This window comes from Callionymus lyra, chromosome 15, assembly GCF_982586985.1.
Source record: "Callionymus lyra chromosome 15, fCalLyr1.hap1.1, whole genome shotgun sequence".
Classification (NCBI taxonomy): domain Eukaryota; kingdom Metazoa; phylum Chordata; class Actinopteri; order Syngnathiformes; family Callionymidae; genus Callionymus; species Callionymus lyra.
The window spans coordinates 24,923,634-24,943,447 of NC_141832.1; the positions used below are offsets into that span (position 1 = coordinate 24,923,634).

The following is a 19,814-nucleotide window of genomic DNA, read 5'->3' on the forward strand; positions in this document are numbered from 1 at the left end:
AAACATTTTTACTCGATTGGTCTTGTATCCCAACTTATTTAACTTAATTATTTCTGTATGCAAGTAAAACATTTTGTATTTTTACTGAAATGTCTTTGTACCAAAGTATTTTTGAAATTATCTTAAACATACTCACAATTTAAAAAAAATATTAAGTATTTATACTCCTATACTTTTGTGTCCAAGTACTTTTTGTACTTGAATACTTTTACTACATTAATTTATATCTATCTATACTAAGGTAGTTTTACCTGATTATTTTTGTATCCAACTTTTAAAATACTTTGTTATTATTATAACTTTATTGAAGAATCCGACGATGACGAGCACACGATTATGTTTAATTTGAATCCACAATGTCAAGGATGCATAAACCGTAGATATGGAACAAGAGGAAGAGGCCACACATTTACAAGAATCTCTGTACAGATCAATCACCTGTTCAACTGCCATCAGGAGGTTCTGTACACTGACGTTTTGGTTTGACGTACAAGTTTTACTCAAAAGTTCAAAGAAACTTTTACATCCAAAAACTTAAGAGGAAATTCCCAAAAATTTCTCCAAAAGATGCCTCATCTTAAAACCCTCTGATTGTTACTGATCCATGAAAGACATCCAATAATGGCAACATTTGGTTACATTTTTAGAAGAAAATATTTGTTGAACAGATTGACATTTTTTGTTCATAGTGTTCTTTTCAGGTTTTGGTTTGTGTTCTAAATGTACGTTGGCTTTCTACGTCTGGTTTTCCTCAAGACGTCATGCAGCGTTCTCGTTCGTGGCCCACACCCCGGTCAGTCACCAGCCCCTCCTGATCACACACTTGACAGACTTAGTTTTACAGTGACAGAGGTTTTGGGGGGTTCTGCTGTCTGGGCATGGGTGGACACTGTGGGGCATATGCAGGCCCTATATGCAGGGTAACTATATGTTTACAGAGATGATAGTTACAATGTCAGGCAGGTTAGATACTTACAAGGCGTCGAAGGTTACAAGGTGTCAGAGTGGGATCAAAGTTACACTTTCATTGTAAGAGTTTACGATTATTACACGCTTCAGGTAGCTTTTCGGGACAGGACGTTTGGACTTAAGGAGAGAGGGTCACTCTGGGATGTAGGAAACCTGCCAGACAATGATGTGGCTGCGCTCTGCCTTGGACAGGCCCGTCTTGATCTCAGTGGACGCACTGCTGTTGCTTCCTTCCTCCGCCTCGTCATCCTCTCCGTCTCCTGTCAACCAAACAGAAAGAAATGGAGACTCGGGTTCAAGTGTGGCTGCATGATATAGCGGCGGGGGGTCATAATGTTACGACAGATTTATGTATAGATCACATTTCCACAGAAAGTAGAAACACTAATATTAAAATATTGAATACATGAGATATAGTTTATGCCACTGCAGCTTCACTTTGTGTCTAGTGGTCAAAATAAGAAACAAGACACATAAAAAAATCTTTTTTCTCAGTTGATTGAATAACACGTTTTTTTTTGTCATTTCTGCTCACCGATCCGGAAGTCGATGTATCCCTCTCCTCCACTCAGCACCAGCACGTTCTGAACCGTCTGTGTCTCGGTCTCAGCCGGAGCGGAGGATCCCTGACCTTCTGACGGACTGTCCAGCACGCTGCCGTTCAGTGTGGCCAGAACGTTCCCTTTGACAGAAGAGATGAGGCTCAAAACTTTTTTTTTATAGTTTCACGTCAAGTGCGTTCTGCCTACCGGGAACTGAGACGAAGAATTTGACAGCGTCACGGTGTCCGTGGAAACAGAGCTGGGCCTGGGCCATGGAGCAGTACGGGATGAAGCTGCCGCTGCTTTTCTCCGAACAGTCGTCTCCGTACACGTGGATCACTCCCCCGGAAGATGTCGGGGACACCTTATTGGCTGAGAGCAGAGACACACAGTTTTGTGTTGATGTAGTGAACATGTCTGCAGCTCGCTGACCCCGAACACTGATTCAGCAGATGAAGAAGTACGTGCAACACTTCCTCCACACAACCACAAATCCATGCATGTTAATTACTCAGCAGTAGCTCAGAGTGAGTCAGCATTTTCACTTAAAACATCCAACAACCAACAACCTGCAAAGATGCTGCCAATTTTCTTTTCCTTCTTCTTTATTCGCCTTTCAACCATTTTTTTATTGCTAATTACCTTTTCTTATTTCTCTCCGTCCTCATTCAAGTTATTATTGTTTCCTTTTCTCCTTATTTTTCTCTCCTTTGTATACTCAATCCTGTTCCTTTTCTCTTTTCATCTTTTTCTCCATATTTTTCGACATTTTCTTACCCTTTACTTTATACCACTTACTGTTTTCTTCTAAATCTTTTGTTCTACTCCTTATTCTTCCTTTTTTTCTCTGTATTATTCTACTTCCTATTTGTCTTTTCTTAATTCTCCTTTGTATTCTTTTGTTTTCTCCTTTTCCTCTTAAAAATCTTTTTCCTAGTTTTACTGGCCATTTTGGTTATTTTACCTCCTTCATCTCCTCTTACATCTACTCCTCCTTTTTTCTTTATTCTTCAAGTTCTCCAAGTCTCGGTCATCCTCTCTTGTTTCTTTTTATCACCCATAACCTCTCAGTGTCTTCCTCTTATTTCCCGTCATCTCTGACATTCTTGGACCATCACTCTCTTCATTTGAGCAGCTCAATCCTGACCTCATGAGCGATTGATCATTCTTTATTTTCTTCAGATGTAAAGTTAAAAAGAAATCCACGCTGATCTCCAAATAGAGCCTCATCTACTAAAAATAGTAAGAAAAAACAAAAAAAAGACCTGACTCATGCACCTCTTGATTGAAAGAAGAGGACACCAAGGAAGGTATTCACAAACACAGGGTGCAGGAGGGAGGACACCCACTTACCCCTCAAACCCAGGAGCTGTCCCCGGTGAAGGACCACAGCTACAGGGGGAGGAAGAGGAGGGAGGAGAAGAAGAGGACAGTGACAGTTAAGATTGACTAACAGGGGGAGCAGGAGGTGGAGAGAAGACAAGAGGAGGAAGTTTTGTACTAAAGAAAATGTGTAGGATAATGGTTACAATATTTAAGAGTGAGACACTTTCATTGTTACATAAAAAAATACAAGTTATAATAATTTCTTTACTCAAATCACCACTTCAACTACAAAATGGACACTAGACAAAAACACCAGGATTTTTTACAATATATACCACACAGATGAGCACTTAAGGTAGTAACGTCCCCTGAGTAGCTGTTTTCTTTAAATCATTAGCAATCAGTCAGATTCCTATTGATTATTCATTGTTCCGAATAATCTATCAGAACAATTGTTCTAAATAATCTACTTGAGAATTCAGTCATAGATTTAGATCGTTAATTTAATCTTCCTTACACTTGCAAATGCGTCAAAGGGATTCTTATGTGATTGAACACACCACACTCTTGGTGCGTATTGCATGATAAATATACATTCTTGTTTTATGAACCAAATGTTCAAAAATAGCAATAGCCTCTCCGTCCTCTCAACTGATTGTGTCAGGGGGTGCAGGACTCGGGGCTATCACAAGATGTGGACAAAGGAGGTGGCTGTTCTACACAGTGATGTATCACAACCTTAAAAACATTTGTGTGACTTTATTCGATGTTTGAGTGTAAAGACGGAGACTAACTTTCTGTCAGAGGGATGGAGATGATCACGCCGTTTCCTGTTCCCACCCAAAGACGATTGCCACCAATAAGCAGGGCTGTGATCCGCACGAACGAGAAGCCGAGCTTTCCCGTACCTAAAGACGAGTTCATGAGTGAACACATTCACAGCTGGGAGAGTTGCTACAGAGGAAAGCTCACCAAGCATCTTGCTGACATACGGCTCGATGTCCACGTCTTGCAGGTGCTGGTGTGTGTGCGCGTGATAGAGACGGAGAGTGGAGTCCAGTCTGATGGACACCCACACACCGTCGCCGATCCAAGCCAGCTGCCGCACCTGGCTCTCCCTGCGAGGGTGAGCGTCGAATGACTTCTGCAGAGACAATGGAAGGTCATGAACTGGCTTTCACACTCATCACTCTCTGAGCGGTTCACCTCCGTCTGCATGCTCTTCGGCTGAATCACGTGGATCTTGTTCTTGTAGCCGCACCAGACCTTGTCATGGACCACAGCCATGCAGCGGATGGAGTGATGTGGGTGACCCAGGTCCATCAGGTGGTAGTTCGACAAATCCCACTGACCATCTGTCATGAAAGTTGACACACTTGTTTGAGCTTGTTATTTCTCCTCCGATGTTATCAGAATGGGCATCAAGAGTAAGAGTGATGTTATAAAACAAGTTTTCTCTAAATAAAAAATACAAACACAATAAAAAACAACACCTTCTGATCTGTGGAATATTGCAAGGGTTCCGTCTGCGAGGGCGACCAGGACACGTCCCTTCACATGCCTGCGAGTGATAAACAAACATTTGACGTCCTCGTGGACACGTCTCTGGCTCGACTCCGCCTGCAGCGGCACAATGACTGCAGAAGAAATTAATTTAATGGTCACTTACACAAGACTGAGCACAGAGTCCTTGAGTTTGATGGAGTGAAGACACTTTTTCCAGTTGCCAACTGCAGAGTGGACATAAAGCCTGGAAGAAAAAAGGACAAAAAATGTATTCATCTGCGTAGTAAAAGATTAAAGCTAGCTTGTAGCAGAGTTGAGAAAAACTAACAGCAATTGGGTTAGGATCATGGTTAAAAGTAGGAGATTTTTTGCAGCCAAAAACTCTAACAAAAAAAATTGAAACACAAATTCAGCTTTGGGGTCTCTGGGATGATCTGAGGTCAGTTTGTGTTGGAAATCATTTAAAATGTGATGTACATTTTCTGGTAATATCGTATCAGAATGCTCACCATCCGTTCTGTGCCCCGAGCCACATGGTTGGTGCTATACTTGTGTAGTTCTTTAAATCATCCCCATTTTCGGCATCCGTGTGCACGCTTGTATCCTCTTTGGATTGGCCAGTTCTGTACGAGAGCAGCACAATAATGATGAAGGCGTCTCTGCTTATCTGTCACGTGAGAGAACTACCTGTCAGAAGAGTTTGCTGGTCGAGGTGGATCAGTGAACACATGTTCAGTGAATGGTCCAGGAGGTCCAGAACCTAGTTCCGGGTTGTTAGCTGTTGACTCAGAGACCTCAGTGGCCTCGGTGGCTTCTTCAGTTGACTGGGCAGGATTAACCTTTCCGTTCACAGGGGGAGCAACAGGGGCTGGAAAACCCCCCTCAGTCAAGTAACAGTATAATCACTGCACATGCTGATTCATCCGTGATGCGTTTACCTTGATTTTTGTCGATGATGGGCGTGTCGGTACGGGATGAACAGTTGCTTCGGGCAACACTGCAGTTAGTGGCACAACCCACTAGTGTGATACCTGCCAGCATGCCCTCCACGCCGCCTGTGTCATCACCTGCAGAGGAACCACCATCACCCGGATCCAAGAGGATCTCACCTGCCGGATAGTCGCTCTCGCTGGCAGCTGGACAGACAGCCGCAACACATACATCAGAGATAAACTCCTGCTGAAGCTAACATCCTCCAGGTGGAGCTCCAGGATGGATGTTTCTTACCCGGCACGCTGGAGATGCAGAGGATGTGAGCATTGCTGACGTTGAACTGGTCGACCAGCGAGCCCGGCTGGTTAGCATCGATGATCACCACCTTGCTGGCTGAGTGGGTGCTAGTCAGGATCCACACGCGGCTGTTCATTGAGTCTGCTTCCTGAAGCTCCTTTGTCTAACAGTAAACGTTTTTTTGTGTCAACATAATTCAAGTTTTATTGCCTTTCCAAGACAATAATGGGCTTAAAAGATGTGTCAATGTGGAGTTTCTTACCTTGGGTTACTAAATGTTTTTAATTTCTATTATTATTATTATCTTCTTTGTGCATTCCAACCTTATTTTGGCTTGTAATGATGCTTTGTACTTTCATTGGTATTCAATTATATAAGAATATTTAAATATTGTGGGAAGTTTTGGAATTTGTGAAAATGATAAAGACAGCCTTGAATGTAAGTCATTTAAGAACTGTCTTCCTGATTCAACTCCCATTGTCAACAACACAACCTGTTACTAGTAATTTCTGCTTCGACTTTCCCCTTTTTTATCATTCAGATGAGATCTTTTTTTGGTATTAATACCTTATTTTTTTCTGGGGAGCCGTTACTCTTCTTGTCTCCACTGTCCTCGTCCGCACGTAAGGGGTCGCCGCCCGGCAATATGGCCTTCACTGAACCAGGCTCCTGGCTGCTGGCCCACCATCCTGACAGGTCTACTCCCGCTGCACACCAAAGCTGAAAATGCACAGTTAACAACAAACTTCAAAGATTACCAGCATCATGCATATTTTTTTTTCTTTTATCCAGCTCGCACTCACTTTTCTGTTTGGGTCCTTCTCCACCAGCGGACGACAATACACCGGCACAGGAACATTCTTCATGCGGTTATCATCTTTCTCGTTTGTAACCTAATAAGAATCAAAATTCGTTGAAGACATTTGGCAGGTAAATGTCCATTTTTATCAGGATGCCAGTTTCACAACCAGTTAAATGTGAATTAGTATTAACTAGTTTTTACTAACAAACTTTTACAATGCTTTTTTTTGCACAAAAAGCTCTACGTCACATTCAACTCATGGCCATGGTGCCCAAATCTTGACCATCATTTAATTTTATCTGGTCTGCAAAATATTTAAATACTTAGATTTGGCTCAATATTAAATTCAATTAAAAATGTAACTGAACACATTAAACTCACAACAATCGTGTATTACATATGTTGAAACTTACATTGTTCAAATGATCAACAATTCAACAACAACTCTGGCATTGGTTCTGCTCAGGGGTTTTCTTGCTCTTTGTGATACGCTGGGACCTGCCTTTCTTTTCTACCCTTTTGGCGTTATTTAAGCTGAAATGTGCCTTAAAATAAATAGTTGCTTTTCGACACTTGAAATAAAAATGTAATTGAATAAGGCTAGCTGCATTAAATTTACATGGTTTAAAGAATGTCACTCATATTCCCCGGGCAAATTCAACTCATCAATCCTGGCCCTCCTTGAAAATAGATGTACTGTGTTTTTCTATTACACAGATGCATCTAACTAGAAATATTAACCTCCCTGACTTCCAGACATTGCAGTGGTGGAGGTCATTCATCTTTACCCAGAGGCAACACAAGAATTAAAGAATCATGCTGCAATCATGTAATGCTCAAAAAGTCTTCTATCACATTTAAAAAATATGAATTGTGCTGCAAAGGTGCATGACAGGACTCGTCGGTCTAACTTGCCTGCGGTCTCTTCAGCTGGCTGTCCTGAGCTGAGTCCACCTGTCCTCCAGTCTGCGTGAGACCAGAGTTAGATCCACTTGCCTGACAACACAAGGAATATTTCTGAAGCGATTATGTAAAGAGTTTGTTTAAATTCATTACTAAATGTTAATACTAAGAAGGTTAGACATATGTGCAGACATATTAAGTTACATTTGGTGACATTATAATCACCTGCTTGAGGCGAGACGGCACACTCCAGCCGCACGCGTGCATGATGCCGTCATCACGTCGCATGTGCTCTCGGACCTGCCGGTACTGCTCGCGCCGCTGCTCACGGCGGGCCAACATAACAGAGTCACTGAGGAGCGAAGCAACACCATTACTGGCCAATCTGGACACAGCAGGGTGATGGAAAGGAAAGAAAGGGCGAAGCGTTAGCAGGCGGCAGAGAGTCTAAAGCAACAGCAGCAGCAGCAGCTACGTTATTTCACTCATTTGAAGTTAAAGAAGTAACCATTTTATGAATCAATTAAAATTAATTAACATATATCCATATTCCTTTTTTGAAAATTACATATATATTTGGCCTTCATTAAATATGATCATACTTGTTTTTATAAATGACACGATTAGTATTATATTTAATTATTTCAACATTATTACTGTGAAGTTAAAGTTGTTAGTGACGATATAAATGTGACAGGATGGGAAAACAAATTTCCAAAGCGGCAACATTATATATTGTGACTGTTCTGAGAGAGGTTTACAGGTTAACAGAAAAATAGCCTCATATGATAAAACAAGAAATCTGAGTAATCTTGATCTTTTAATTAAATATTTCTATTATATATAGTCTATTATCAGTCTAGTCTATTATATATATATAGTCTATTATCAGATTTCCATTTAGCTGTCAGAAACATTTCCAAATGATCAGGTTTCAGGTTTCTCTGTGCTTTATATTTGAGGGACCCCACATTTTAGGTCTACATGTGGCCCCGGGATGCAAATTTGACAGGGTCTGATATATGACTAACTATTTGACAATATTTCATAAAGTAATATATCACTGCATTCAATTATATTTATGTGGTAAATTAAGATGTATCAACATATTTTTATCTCCTTATGTATCGGTTTGTCACCTGTTAAGCCACTATCTTGAAAAAAGTTAGATTTTTCATAGATATATAAGCTTTTTGCAGCATCAGCTTACAAAGCATCATCGGAGCAGAGCAGCGTGAGCGAAGGATACATCTGCAGTAAAACAAATGTTGGCGCTCACTCTTCGGGGAAGAACTCGAGGGTGCGGTTGGAGGTAGAGATCTGACACATTGTGTGGCTGCGGCGCTGAGAGAAGCCAGCAGGGGAGGGAGACTTGTAGTGAATGTTGACGCTGTTGTACGGACGCTTGGAGGGGGGAGGACTGGAGGATGAACTGAAGAGACGAGCGAAGCTGGTGAAGAGAAAACAGAAAACTTAATTCAGGATTCAAACATTAAGGATTAGTCTGACCGATGCAGAAACATACAACTGCCAGATAGTGGACTTCTTCTTCTCCTGGATTGCTGGACTCTCACGGGATGCCCTGATTGGACGAGAAAAATAGTTAAACATCAACTATTTCAACTAAAAGAGAACATGTCCAACTACTTTTAATATGTCCATTCTATTGTGTTCAAGCAATCTACTTTGAATCTAACTAAAAATACTTTCAAAAAACTGATTCATGTAATTATAGCTTTTAACATTTTTTTTTTTTAAAGTAACATATTTATTATAAATATTTACCGGATCATCTCTGTCCACCGCACTGCCTCCTGCAGCTCCATCAATCGTTCCTTGTACTGGTTTCTCTCCATCAGGACCCGAGCCATCTCCACTCTCGTGAAGCGCCGTCGTTGAGTCATGGTCATGTCTCCATCCTGCATAGGTGATGAGAACTAAAGGCAAAACATTGTCTTACATTAGTGCTTTGACAACATGGCTGAGGTATGTTGCTACACTCACATCATCGGCTGCTTCATCCTTCAAGTCCCGTGATGCACCAAGAGCCTCTGCTCTTAACCTGCAAATTAAAAAAGTAGTTTCTGCATCATCAGTACATTACATTTTGGTTTATATACTATAATATATATATATTATAACTTTTTTAAATTAAAGGTTATACATTTTTTAAATTACATTTAAGTTACATTAGATTAACTTTCTAAATTCATTTTATTTTTCTTATTGATTTCAATATTAAAGATGTTGATTATTTTATTGGTTGTAAGAATATTTTGTTCTCATATTAAAATTAATGTAGATAAGCATTATATTTTTAAAGATTATTTTTACCTCCTGAGTTCTTCCTCTAGCTCTTTGACTCTGGCGTCCACTTTATTTTTGGACTGTCTCACCGCCTCCAGCTCCTCCCTCAGCACCTCCTGCTCACTGGACAGCTCGTCCACTTTGGCAATAAGATCGTTTTTTACAATGTTGAGAGCATTTCTGGACAAAAGACAAACGATTTGTAAGCAACATGACCTTTTAAATGTCCACACAATTCTTACTTGGTCTCTAGGAGCTGTTTGTTTTCTGTTAGCAGGTTCTCCACCTCCTTGCCCATTCCTGAATAAACAGTCACGTATTAACAAACTATAACTATAACATCACACATTTATCAATGACTTTACTCATGATTTAATGCCAAAAGGAACAAAAGTCGTGCCCTCTATTGGAGCAGTGAAATAAAGTGTACTTTTCTCATCTTGTGTCCATTCAATTGCATTTTTATAAGCATTTATAAGTATATTTAAAAATATTATTCAGGAATTCATTATTATCGTATTGCATTATTAATGCATAATTAATATATAACATAACATCATATAATCAATATAAATCGTGCAAGTCGAAATTTATCTTACATGAGTATCTTTAACCCTTGTGTTATCTCTGGGTCAAGGTGACCCGGAGAACTAAACAAGGAAAACACAAACACATTTGTCACCTTGACCCAGAAATAACATAAGGGCTAAACCATGTATTTTATTTTTCTATGTGTTAATAAAACCATAAATACATCTTAAAATATTCAATGGTAGATGATAAAAAATTACTGAATCAACTTCATCAATATATACTATCTTTATTTATTTATTTTTATTTCTTTCGTCATTTACGGCTCAGCAAAGTTAAAACATTGTCTCTTAAATCGAGCAGCAAGCACAGCATTATTTACATTTGCAAAGGTTCAGCAACAAAAAAACATGCCCATGATCCAAACTAAAGCTGAGGTGTGGAAATTCAACTCTCTTTTTCCAGATTAATAGGTTTTAATAGGTCGTTGAATATGAAATGAGTATGTTTCATTGATAACACTTAAAAACACCTCTCTAGTTTGTACATATACTCTATCATGGCACATGTGAAGTCAAGTCTGTTCAGTCTAAACAGTCGAAGCTATGGTCATAGAGATCTATCTGACTATTCAATAGTAGACTTTCAAGCATTTTTAGTAATCCTTCATTTGAACTAGTGTTGAAGTGCATGTATGATGTTTGCAACGTGCATTAACTAGAACAGAATGGAAAGTCACGGGTTGGACAAGAAACACAAAGACTGAGGACATACGAAGCAGATGAGAGTAAAGAATTATCATTGAGGCAAAGTCGCCTTACCGAAGAAATCGTCGCGTACTGGAGGCAACAGATAATCAGAGAGGAAGGAGAAAAGCAGGAGATACAAGATTCTCATTATAAAAGAGTTTTTAAAATGTATTTGTACGCTCTGGCAAAGTATATTGACATAAGACAGTAAGTGTGGAATTATTTTAAAACAAATGTAGTTACAATATTATAACCATTTAATGGCCAAAAGTGCTTTTCTTCTATTGTTTATTTGGACTTGAAGCAGGAGATGAAGAAAATAAATACGCACCTGAGAACTCGCCTACACATATCACCATCAGGACGACGTCAAAGGAGGCAAAAAGAAAAGAAAGTTTTAAAAATGGGCAGGTTTAAGAAGTGACATTATTCAGAGTTTTATCTTGACTTAATTGAGGCTCAAAATAGGTTCACTTTGGTGGCAGGTCACCTGTCAAACTTTTTGCTTCTTCTAAGTGTTAACATTGTGTCATGAATTTCAAAATCAGTGATGATTGGATGTTCAAGCCTTAGCCATGCAGGATCCAATAGCACACAGCGTCACGTGAAGCTGCAGCCTCAAAGCAACGCAAAGTAAAAACAAAAGCTACCATTGTGTATCGTCAGAATTACATTTCTTTTATTTAAAGTCCATACTGATGATCATGTGCCAGTGCACCGAGTGAACAAGGCTCTGGTTCATACCGAGAAGTTCAGCGCCGGCGTCCACGTCTCCAATGATGTCTGACTTGGCGTCTTTGATTTCGTGGTAGAGAGAGTCTGTGTTGATGCCAAAGGCCTCGTTCACTATTCCCTGGGACGGGCTGCGACACACACAACGCACTTAAGTCATTATCAAAGCATAGCAGTACCTATACCATCAAATATCCTCTTTTGATTCAATCTATGAAGTCACTACCTGTGGTGTTTAACCAACAACATTACAAAACGTGTCAAATGCATTTTAAAGTAATGACATAATGCATATTATATCATTAATATGATTTTATATATATATATATATATATATACATACTTTCTTTTTATGATATCTTGTTCTTATCCATCCATCCATCCATCCATCCATCCATCCATCCATCCATCCATCCATCCATCCATCCATCCATCCATCCATCCATCCATCCATCCATCCATCCATCCATCCATCCATCCATCCATCCATCCATCCATTCGGTGATGCTTTGCAAGCTGATGCTGCAAAAAAGCTACTATTTTCTATATCTATGAAAAATAAATAAAATAAAATAAAATAATGGCATAACTGACCAAATGACAAATCTACACTTTTAATTCAAACAAATGTTCCTTCATTTCTTTATTAAAATGATGCCTTTTGATTATTATATGTTTAAGTATTATTTAATCCATAAAAATCATGATTCATGCCTAATATCAAATTGAATATATTTTTTGTTATACAAAAACATTAAAGATTTTAAATAAACATCATGTCTTTAATAAACTCCAACTCAAAAAACAACAACTCCTAAAAAATAGAAAATCTATTATTAGGGATTTATGAGGGAGGTGGGAAAATGTATTATTCGTGTCTTCGCATGTCTATAATTATGCAAAAATATGTCACCAGTTTTGCAGAACTCTCCTAATGTTGTAATAGCATGCCAAGATAATAAATCGAAGAACTGCAGCTGAGGCAGTGAGTGAAGTACCTGTTCCCTCCTCCATATATTCGCGGGTCCACACACATGTCGAGCTCAGGGGTTGAATCAATGATCTCCTGAAATTCAGACCATTCATCGCTGCTCCCCATACCTGGAAATAACACAATTTTAATAAACTCATTGTTCTAAAATCGTTTGTCTTGAAGCAACTCACCGATGCTCACGTTCCTGGTCTCTTGGGAGACCTGGACCTCCATGTTCCTACTGAGCCGCTTGGCACTTTTCCGACCACGATTCGCTGCCCGTGTGGCATCAAAATCATTTTGAGGGGGGAACCCCTCGTTTATAGGGGTGACCGAGGCTGAGGGGACGGAGGAGGTCGGTGTGTTGGACTTGCTTCCTGTACTGCTGGGAGTTGCTGCCACTGAGTCCGATTCGGATCCATCCTCCTGTTTTCGGTCATATAAAAGATAGGTGTCACCTTACAGGACTCTTTAGGAACAACTTTTCTAATTAAATTAAGATGAATAGGCAAGATATAGTACAATCACATCATCGTGATATGATGTTTGTCTAAACATAAATCAGGTTTCGAACTGAGGAACACACACGGAGAAAGTTCCACGATCACAAAAACGTGGCAAAAACAACACAGAAATACTTCCTGCTTGCTTGAGTCAAGTAAAACGTGTCTTAGTTATAAAGTAGAGAGAAATTAATTTCTATCTTGACACAAGCAGGTTTTGGAAGTGTTCGTGTGGGTGTGGTCAGCAGGGTGGGCAGCATGAAGGCTGGCCCCTCCTCCCTACCAGCCCTACCCAGGCAGTGGTCATGGAGAAGGGTCACCACCGCCAAAGTCTGTCCCACCTGATAGGCAGAGCTGAAGATGGACCGGCCGAGCTCGCTGACCTGCCAGATGTCCTTCCCGGGCATCATCCTAGCCCCCCCAAAACCCCCACGTACCATTCCATCCCCACCGGGGTAAAGGCTCAACGACGGTGGGCGGTCCGCTTTGCTGTTTCCAGAGGAGATGGAAAAGAAGAAAGAAAGACAGTTAAATCAATATTGATGAAATAACCTTGAGTATATTCTACTGAGGAATCCAGCAGGACCAGATACATCCTGCCTAGAAAATCATTTCATGTTTCCTGTAAACCACAGAAATCATTCAAAATGTTGGCAAATAGGTGTAAACTTCAGAATTCTTTGATAGCAGCTGAAACCATCAAGTATTGTCATCAAACATAAAACCACTTCACCTTTCAAGCTGTACCTGTATGTTTCAGAAGCTAATCAAGGTCATCAGAAAACAAGCTAACAAGTTAGCTTACATAACCTTAAACACAAATTAGCTTCAAAACATTATGTTTAAATATCATTTTTGCAGTAACAAAATAATTATAAAGTAAATAAAGTAATATATAAGTAAAAATATTTGCCCTGAAATGAAGAGCAAACAGGCTACATTAAGCGTTACCTTAACATAACTAGTTTGCAGCAATAAATACTCAATACTTACGGCTAACTTTCTGATTGAACTAACATGTAACATTGGAAATAAAATCAAGAACAAGAATATAAAATAAATTAAATATATTACATATATATATATATACATATTTTCTACCTCTTTTTGTCCAACACATTGAATCCAATGCTCCAGCACATGCTAGCTACGAAGCTAACATAAGTTCATGGCTTCCGAAACTAAAACTGTGCAAAGACTGTTAATTACTAGTTTAGCTTATTAAAGAAACATGGTTTCATGAATGTTTTTTTAATAAAGCACACAAAAAGTGCATTTTCCCACATGAGTTCTAAAAATCAGGAGAAAGCTGAATAAAAACATTGATCTCAACAAAAACAGAATCCATGTAAAGAAAAAGGAAAATGTAATGTTTCAATAAAAAAATATATGAGAGGTGAGAAAGAGATTTGAATATTGTAAAATAAATAAATGTAGAGTTTTGCAAGCGACAATCATGACAGAAGTAAACTGTCCGCACAAGGAACATTAGAGAGGTGTATGTAGGGTTTTTGATTTATTCCAAGCCAGGATTGGGTCAAAAGGGGCAGGAAGAGGTTCAGTTGCAGGACCTTCATCAATTTACCTTTTCCTCCATGTGTGACGTTGACTGTGCAAACAGCACCACAGAGTGAAAGCCAGCAAGACAGACAAGACAGACAGACTGATTAGAGAGCGACAGACGACAGAACACACACTCACACACTCACCACATTGACTACAGTGCTTAGGGCATGAACTACATCTGCTCTCGCTTTTGAATACTCCGGTTTTCCAACTTTTTAGACAACTGATACAGTGATGGATTAATGCAGTCTGATGCAACCCAAATATGACAGGAAGCTGCAATTTGATTCCACATATTTTGTAAACTTACGTGCGTCCACAGCCAGGTCCTCCAGACTCGCTGTTACTTCCTGTTTGCTGCAGCTTAGACCGCTCTATGTGCTCAACGTAGGTCTGGATCATCTGAGGGACAAAATAGAGAAATTAATTTGCCTTTCAAGTCTCATTCATTTAACATCACTGACCCTTAAATTAAATGCATCTATCCCTTCCAGTATTTCATTACACAAAGATTTGTTGTTATACTGAGGAAGACGTCGGTGTCAGAATCTCACCTCAGTGTGACGCTGGTGCAGAGCGTTATATTCTTTCTTCATGTCTGCCTCTCGCTCCTCCAATCGAGAGACTACGAAAAAAAGGAACAGTTGATCAGATTTTACCAGCTCGACTTGCACGATAGATTTGTGATCAAAGGTTGGTGCAGCCATAGAATGTTAGGAGTCTTTAATGGTTGGATTCCAATATCACCAGAACTAAGGAGTAACGTAGTGTCACTCACTTTGATCGCTGTAATTCTTCGACTTCAGCTCCTGCTGTTTCCCCTGCAGTTCCAGAAACTCCACCTGCACCTGCAGATCCTTCTTCTCAGCCTCCAATGAATCCTCAAATTCAATGAATTTCTGTTGAGAGATCAGAGGAAGTATGAATATGTGTAATGGTGTTAGAAAATATAAAAATGGTGAAATATTATTGTTTTTTTCACACCATTGTATATCATTTTTTTTTTTTAAATGTTGTAACATATTTTGGTTTCAAAACTAATTAAAGCAGTAAAAACTTCATCAAGAGTCATGCGGTCTGTAAATTGTGCAACACCAGAGTCAAGTACTCAAATACAAGACAATACAAAACTAAATATATTCTTGTTCCTTCAGTTTCACAATATATCGCAATATATCGTGTCATTATCCCTGTAACATGATACATATCGTATCATCAGATTCTTGCCAATTTGTTATTCTTGTTTAAAAAAAATCATAATTTTGAAGAAATTCAAACCTAATGAAATCATGTGTAAGGCTCTGGAGTGTGAGTAATGATCCATAATCGCTTTGTGACCCTGGTCTCGAAAAGCGCTATATAAATAAATATTACTTACTTACTTACTTACTTACTATCAGGTTTTACATTTAAAGCATTTTATTCATGAGCTTCGTCAATGACTCCATTCATTTGAAACCAATTTACTGATGCAGTGATTTCTTGATTATTAAGAGTTTAATGCAGAATTCAGAATACACAAGGGAAAGCTTGATTTAGTTTAAGCAATTTTTCTAACGTATGTTTCTCGCACTTTTGTCCATCTGCATTATTAAATAAAATCTCAAACAAGTGAATATCACAGAAGTTTTGTACACTGCCTCTGAATGTTGAGTCATATTTACATCATCATCATCATTATGCTTTGTTGAGGAAGAAGTCTAATAGGTAAAGTGTTTATAAGGCCACTGTAAAGACTTCAAATATTAACTTCACTAAACGATAAAACAACTTTTTAGCTATTGTCCATGCAATACCTGCCTTCTCTTGATCATGATAACAAAGACAGCCGACAGCCATGACTTCTCCATGTGAACCTTCATACTAACCAGCCCGAGTGTTTGGACTGTGGGTTCAATCCCATAATCTCACTGATCCAAAATTGCATAATATAAAAATCCAGCCTGAATTCATCCAGGAATCTAATCCCTTCCTGTTTGAATAAATATCGTCATTCTAATTTTTAAATTAATTTATATATATTATATATAAAATGTTTTTCATTCATTTGTGTTGGTAATCCTGTGTTAGAAAAAACACACACAATGCTGCCCAGAAGTGACGCACAAATAACATCTGCTCACATGACAACATTTATGTCTTAACCAAGTGAATTATTCATGGTCGTGAGCCGACATCTCTCCAGGAGATTCACTCTCTAAACCGTTCAATGCCAGGGGACTGATAAAGGAAATACTGTGTAAATCATTGACAATTCAATGACAACTTATGGATCAGAGGCTGTTAATGGGGTGGGTCTGCAGTACACAGTGTTGGGAGTGATACCATTCGCCAATGTCACTTCCTGTCGCCACAGAAGGTAAGCGATACAGTTTAAATGACAGCTGTTTTTTTTGTGAACTGAAAAATCTTGGCCTAGCCTTTGTTTACCACTAGTCCAACAACACTGAAACATGAGACCCATTATTCTCCTTGCAGATTCTTTAGGTTTTTGGTTCTCTTTTTGACTCACTGCTCCACAACTCCACACTCCAATGCAGCTGCATTAAGCTTTTTTGTGTGTTTGCGCTGCTAGTCGTCACAAATCAGGTTACAGTGTCTGACTCCAATTGATTACTGAGGATCCCTCCTCACGAGTCCTCCCATCCCCCTTCATATCAACTAACTCTTACAATCAGTTTGTTGAACGGTGAATTTTTGTTTGAACTACCTTGTCAAAAACGTGATATTAAATGGTCTTTTATTGGGGTTTTTTTCAGTGGCTTGTCGCTTGAGAAAAGCCAAACATTTTCCTTGCTGCTCTATTCCCCCAGCAACCAAAAATAAAACACAATTATAGATAGAGATTTTGTTGTTAGTTTGATATAAAGCTAACCATGTTAGCAGAATGGCTGTCTCTGTATTTGGTTCTGTTTTTCTATTGCTTATGTTGTGTGTTATCTTACTTCATTATTCTGTATTGATACCACAAACAATTCTTATGTTACGTTAACAACTCTGGATTTTGATTCTAAATAATCTCAATGAAAGTGGGTTTGGCTAAAATATAATATTTTAACATTGAGGTCAGCTTGTGGCTACAATGTTAATGTTCTTTTAGCTATTTATTTTTCTGCCACAGTTTCTTATCATGCACATATATTTAAAGATGTGTTTACATAAATGAAAACTTCCTCACTAAAAAATACTGAATTGGGAAATACATTTATCACTAAAGTTTATTACAAAGCAAACCCAAAACTATTTTGATGCACAATAACAACACATTTTTATCACTTGAGTCACATGTTGTGTTTTTATATTTGCTCTGAACAAATCCTTCTAAAATCCAGATACATTTAAGAACCAGACGTCATCATAACTTATTTATGCCATTTTCGACTTTGCAACTGAAAATTGTGTTTAAATACTTTGTAGAACTTCCAGTTAATAAAATAAATACATGAATAACACACTCTCCTTGGTCGAGGTAACAATACATTTAACTACATTTTAAATGTAGTAAGTTAGCCAATGAAACTGAAAATAAAGTGACATTATATTGTGTGTACAGTAAATTTGATAAATACTTATTTTCAAACATCTCTCAAACATAGACGGAATAAACCATCATTTATTTGAACGTATGATGTCCAACCTAGACTGATAAAACCACTGTATACTGGATTGTTCCAGACTGAATTCTGAATTATTATTGTGTTTCAGTATATTTTGAAGGATACATAGGACATCACTTATACATTATGTTAAATATAAATATATCCACATGGAGTTGTATAAAGAATCTGCTCACAACCTTCGTCTGAGATGTTTTTAATGCTGGTCTATTCATTGAACGCATCCATAAGTCACAGGTGTGACACTTGTGTTGGGTTCGAGGCCCAGACTCACCTCCTCCGCCTGCTTCCTCAGAGACTTCTCCCGCTCGTACTGGGTGATGAGCTGCTCGTTGTCCTCCTTCAGCAGCTCCAGCTCCACCTCGTGCTCCTGGTTCTCCGTCAGCACCGCGTCCAGGTTCTCCAGCACGTTGACCACCAGCGGCATCAGCTCCTTCACCACCTCCTCGTCGTAGCTCCGGATCAGTCGCTCGAACTCCCGGTAGATGCTGTTGGCCAGTCCGGACACCCGCTCCGACATCACGGAGCCCGGGCCGTAGTCGTCCTGGTAGACCACCTCGTCGATCTGCAGCTCCATCATGCTGGCGGCTGCTGTGGTCCAGATGAGGAGGCTGAGATGGAGGACCTCGAGAGGAGGATCTCGAGATGAAGACCTCGAGAGGAGGACCTCGAGATGAAGACCTCGAGAGGAGGACCTCGAGATGAAGACCTCGAGAGGAGGACCTCGAGATGAAGACCTCGAGAGGAGGACCTCGAGAGGCCTGTGAGCGAGACTCTCTGGGATGGAATCACGGTTTTGGGAAGAAAATCAACTGAATGAAGGCATCGTGTCCCTGAAGGTTCTGCTGCTTTGGTTTTCACTACAATAATGTATATTTATGAAGAGCGCCACCTCCCGAGCGGACACGAGCGGCTCAGCTTTCGTTCACCGATCGGGAAATAATAGCAATGTCACGGCCGGTGGAAGTGCCGCAGGCCCGCCTGTGGATCGGCCCTCGCTGGGTCCATGCCGCGGGAAAAAAAACGCCTTCGTGGGTAATATTGCACCTGCCTCTCAACAACAGCAGCAGCCATGGAGCCCAGGCATCCCTGCTCACGAATAAATTAAGGAATAAATAACCGAGAATCCAAAATGCCCGCGTCCACAGTCGCTACAACAACATCCCATCCATGAGTTCTTCCAGGGGCCGGACGACGCTGCTGGCCGCGGTGATGGTGATGTCCCCCGATGGGAGAGGCTCTCTCGCTGCTCTGATGGAGGGGCCAGCTGACCGAGCACGATGACGTCACGGCGTCTGCATCGAGCAGCCGGGCTCGTGTCGTCAATTGCAATAGTCCCAACCGGAACATAGGCGATCGATTTCAAAATACAAAGAATTTATAAGTCACATCATGTATAGACATTGAGTTCAAGATAGGAACCACATGGTCTACAGGCCAAACTATATTATTTATGCCTGGTGAATATTTACAGCATGAAGTCAAATTACTTACAACTATTTGTTTTATTTTTTTTAAGAGTTTTCAAACTCTTATTACTAACTGAGAAGAAAATATG

At 39.6% G+C, this 19,814-nt stretch overlaps 1 protein-coding gene across 14 annotated transcripts; it reads right to left on the bottom strand.

The window, feature by feature from the left end:
* Positions 1-320: 320 nt before the first annotated feature.
* On the bottom strand, positions 321-19,508 carry mapk8ip3 (mitogen-activated protein kinase 8 interacting protein 3). Of its 14 annotated transcripts, none has more exons than XM_087808487.1 (34): positions 18,531-19,508; positions 15,418-15,538; positions 15,194-15,264; positions 14,950-15,041; positions 14,659-14,682; positions 13,511-13,562; positions 12,762-12,996; positions 12,596-12,698; positions 11,610-11,728; positions 11,197-11,208; positions 10,938-10,955; positions 9,828-9,885; positions 9,613-9,765; positions 9,283-9,340; positions 9,064-9,215; positions 8,804-8,860; positions 8,558-8,728; positions 7,504-7,630; positions 7,291-7,341; positions 6,377-6,466; positions 6,141-6,293; positions 5,571-5,736; positions 5,282-5,479; positions 5,031-5,211; positions 4,853-4,966; positions 4,507-4,587; positions 4,331-4,398; positions 4,044-4,192; positions 3,810-3,981; positions 3,632-3,745; positions 2,865-2,903; positions 1,719-1,883; positions 1,505-1,651; positions 321-1,229 (listed from the first exon to the last, which is right to left on the bottom strand). In XM_087808487.1, exons 1-34 carry the CDS (start codon positions 18,834-18,836, stop codon positions 1,102-1,104), a joined length of 3,945 nt encoding a protein of 1,314 aa, XP_087664613.1. In that variant the 5' UTR covers positions 18,837-19,508; the 3' UTR covers positions 321-1,101. The 14 variants fall into 14 exon arrangements, with proteins under 14 accessions (XP_087664613.1, XP_087664609.1, XP_087664607.1 ...); XM_087808483.1 differs by having other exon boundaries at positions 7,291-7,371; positions 7,504-7,663; XM_087808481.1 differs by having other exon boundaries at positions 7,291-7,371; positions 7,504-7,663; positions 13,457-13,562.
* Between the last annotated feature and the right edge of the window lie 306 nt (positions 19,509-19,814).

What these genes read in the sequence shown, in the direction of transcription:
- mapk8ip3 (XM_087808474.1), bottom strand. Translation starts at nt 18,836, where the DNA reads ATGATGGAGCTGCAGATCGACGAGGTGGTCTACCAGGACGACTACGGC. An exon ending in CATCATCGACAAAAATCAAG is followed by an intron (nt 5,212 to 5,281) that starts GTAAACGCATCA and finishes GGGGTTTTCCAG; the next exon opens with CCCCTGTTGCTCCCCCTGTG. An exon ending in ACAGCTCCTGGGTTTGAGGG is followed by an intron (nt 1,884 to 2,864) that starts GTAAGTGGGTGT and finishes CTCTGCTCTCAG; the next exon opens with CCAATAAGGTGTCCCCGACA.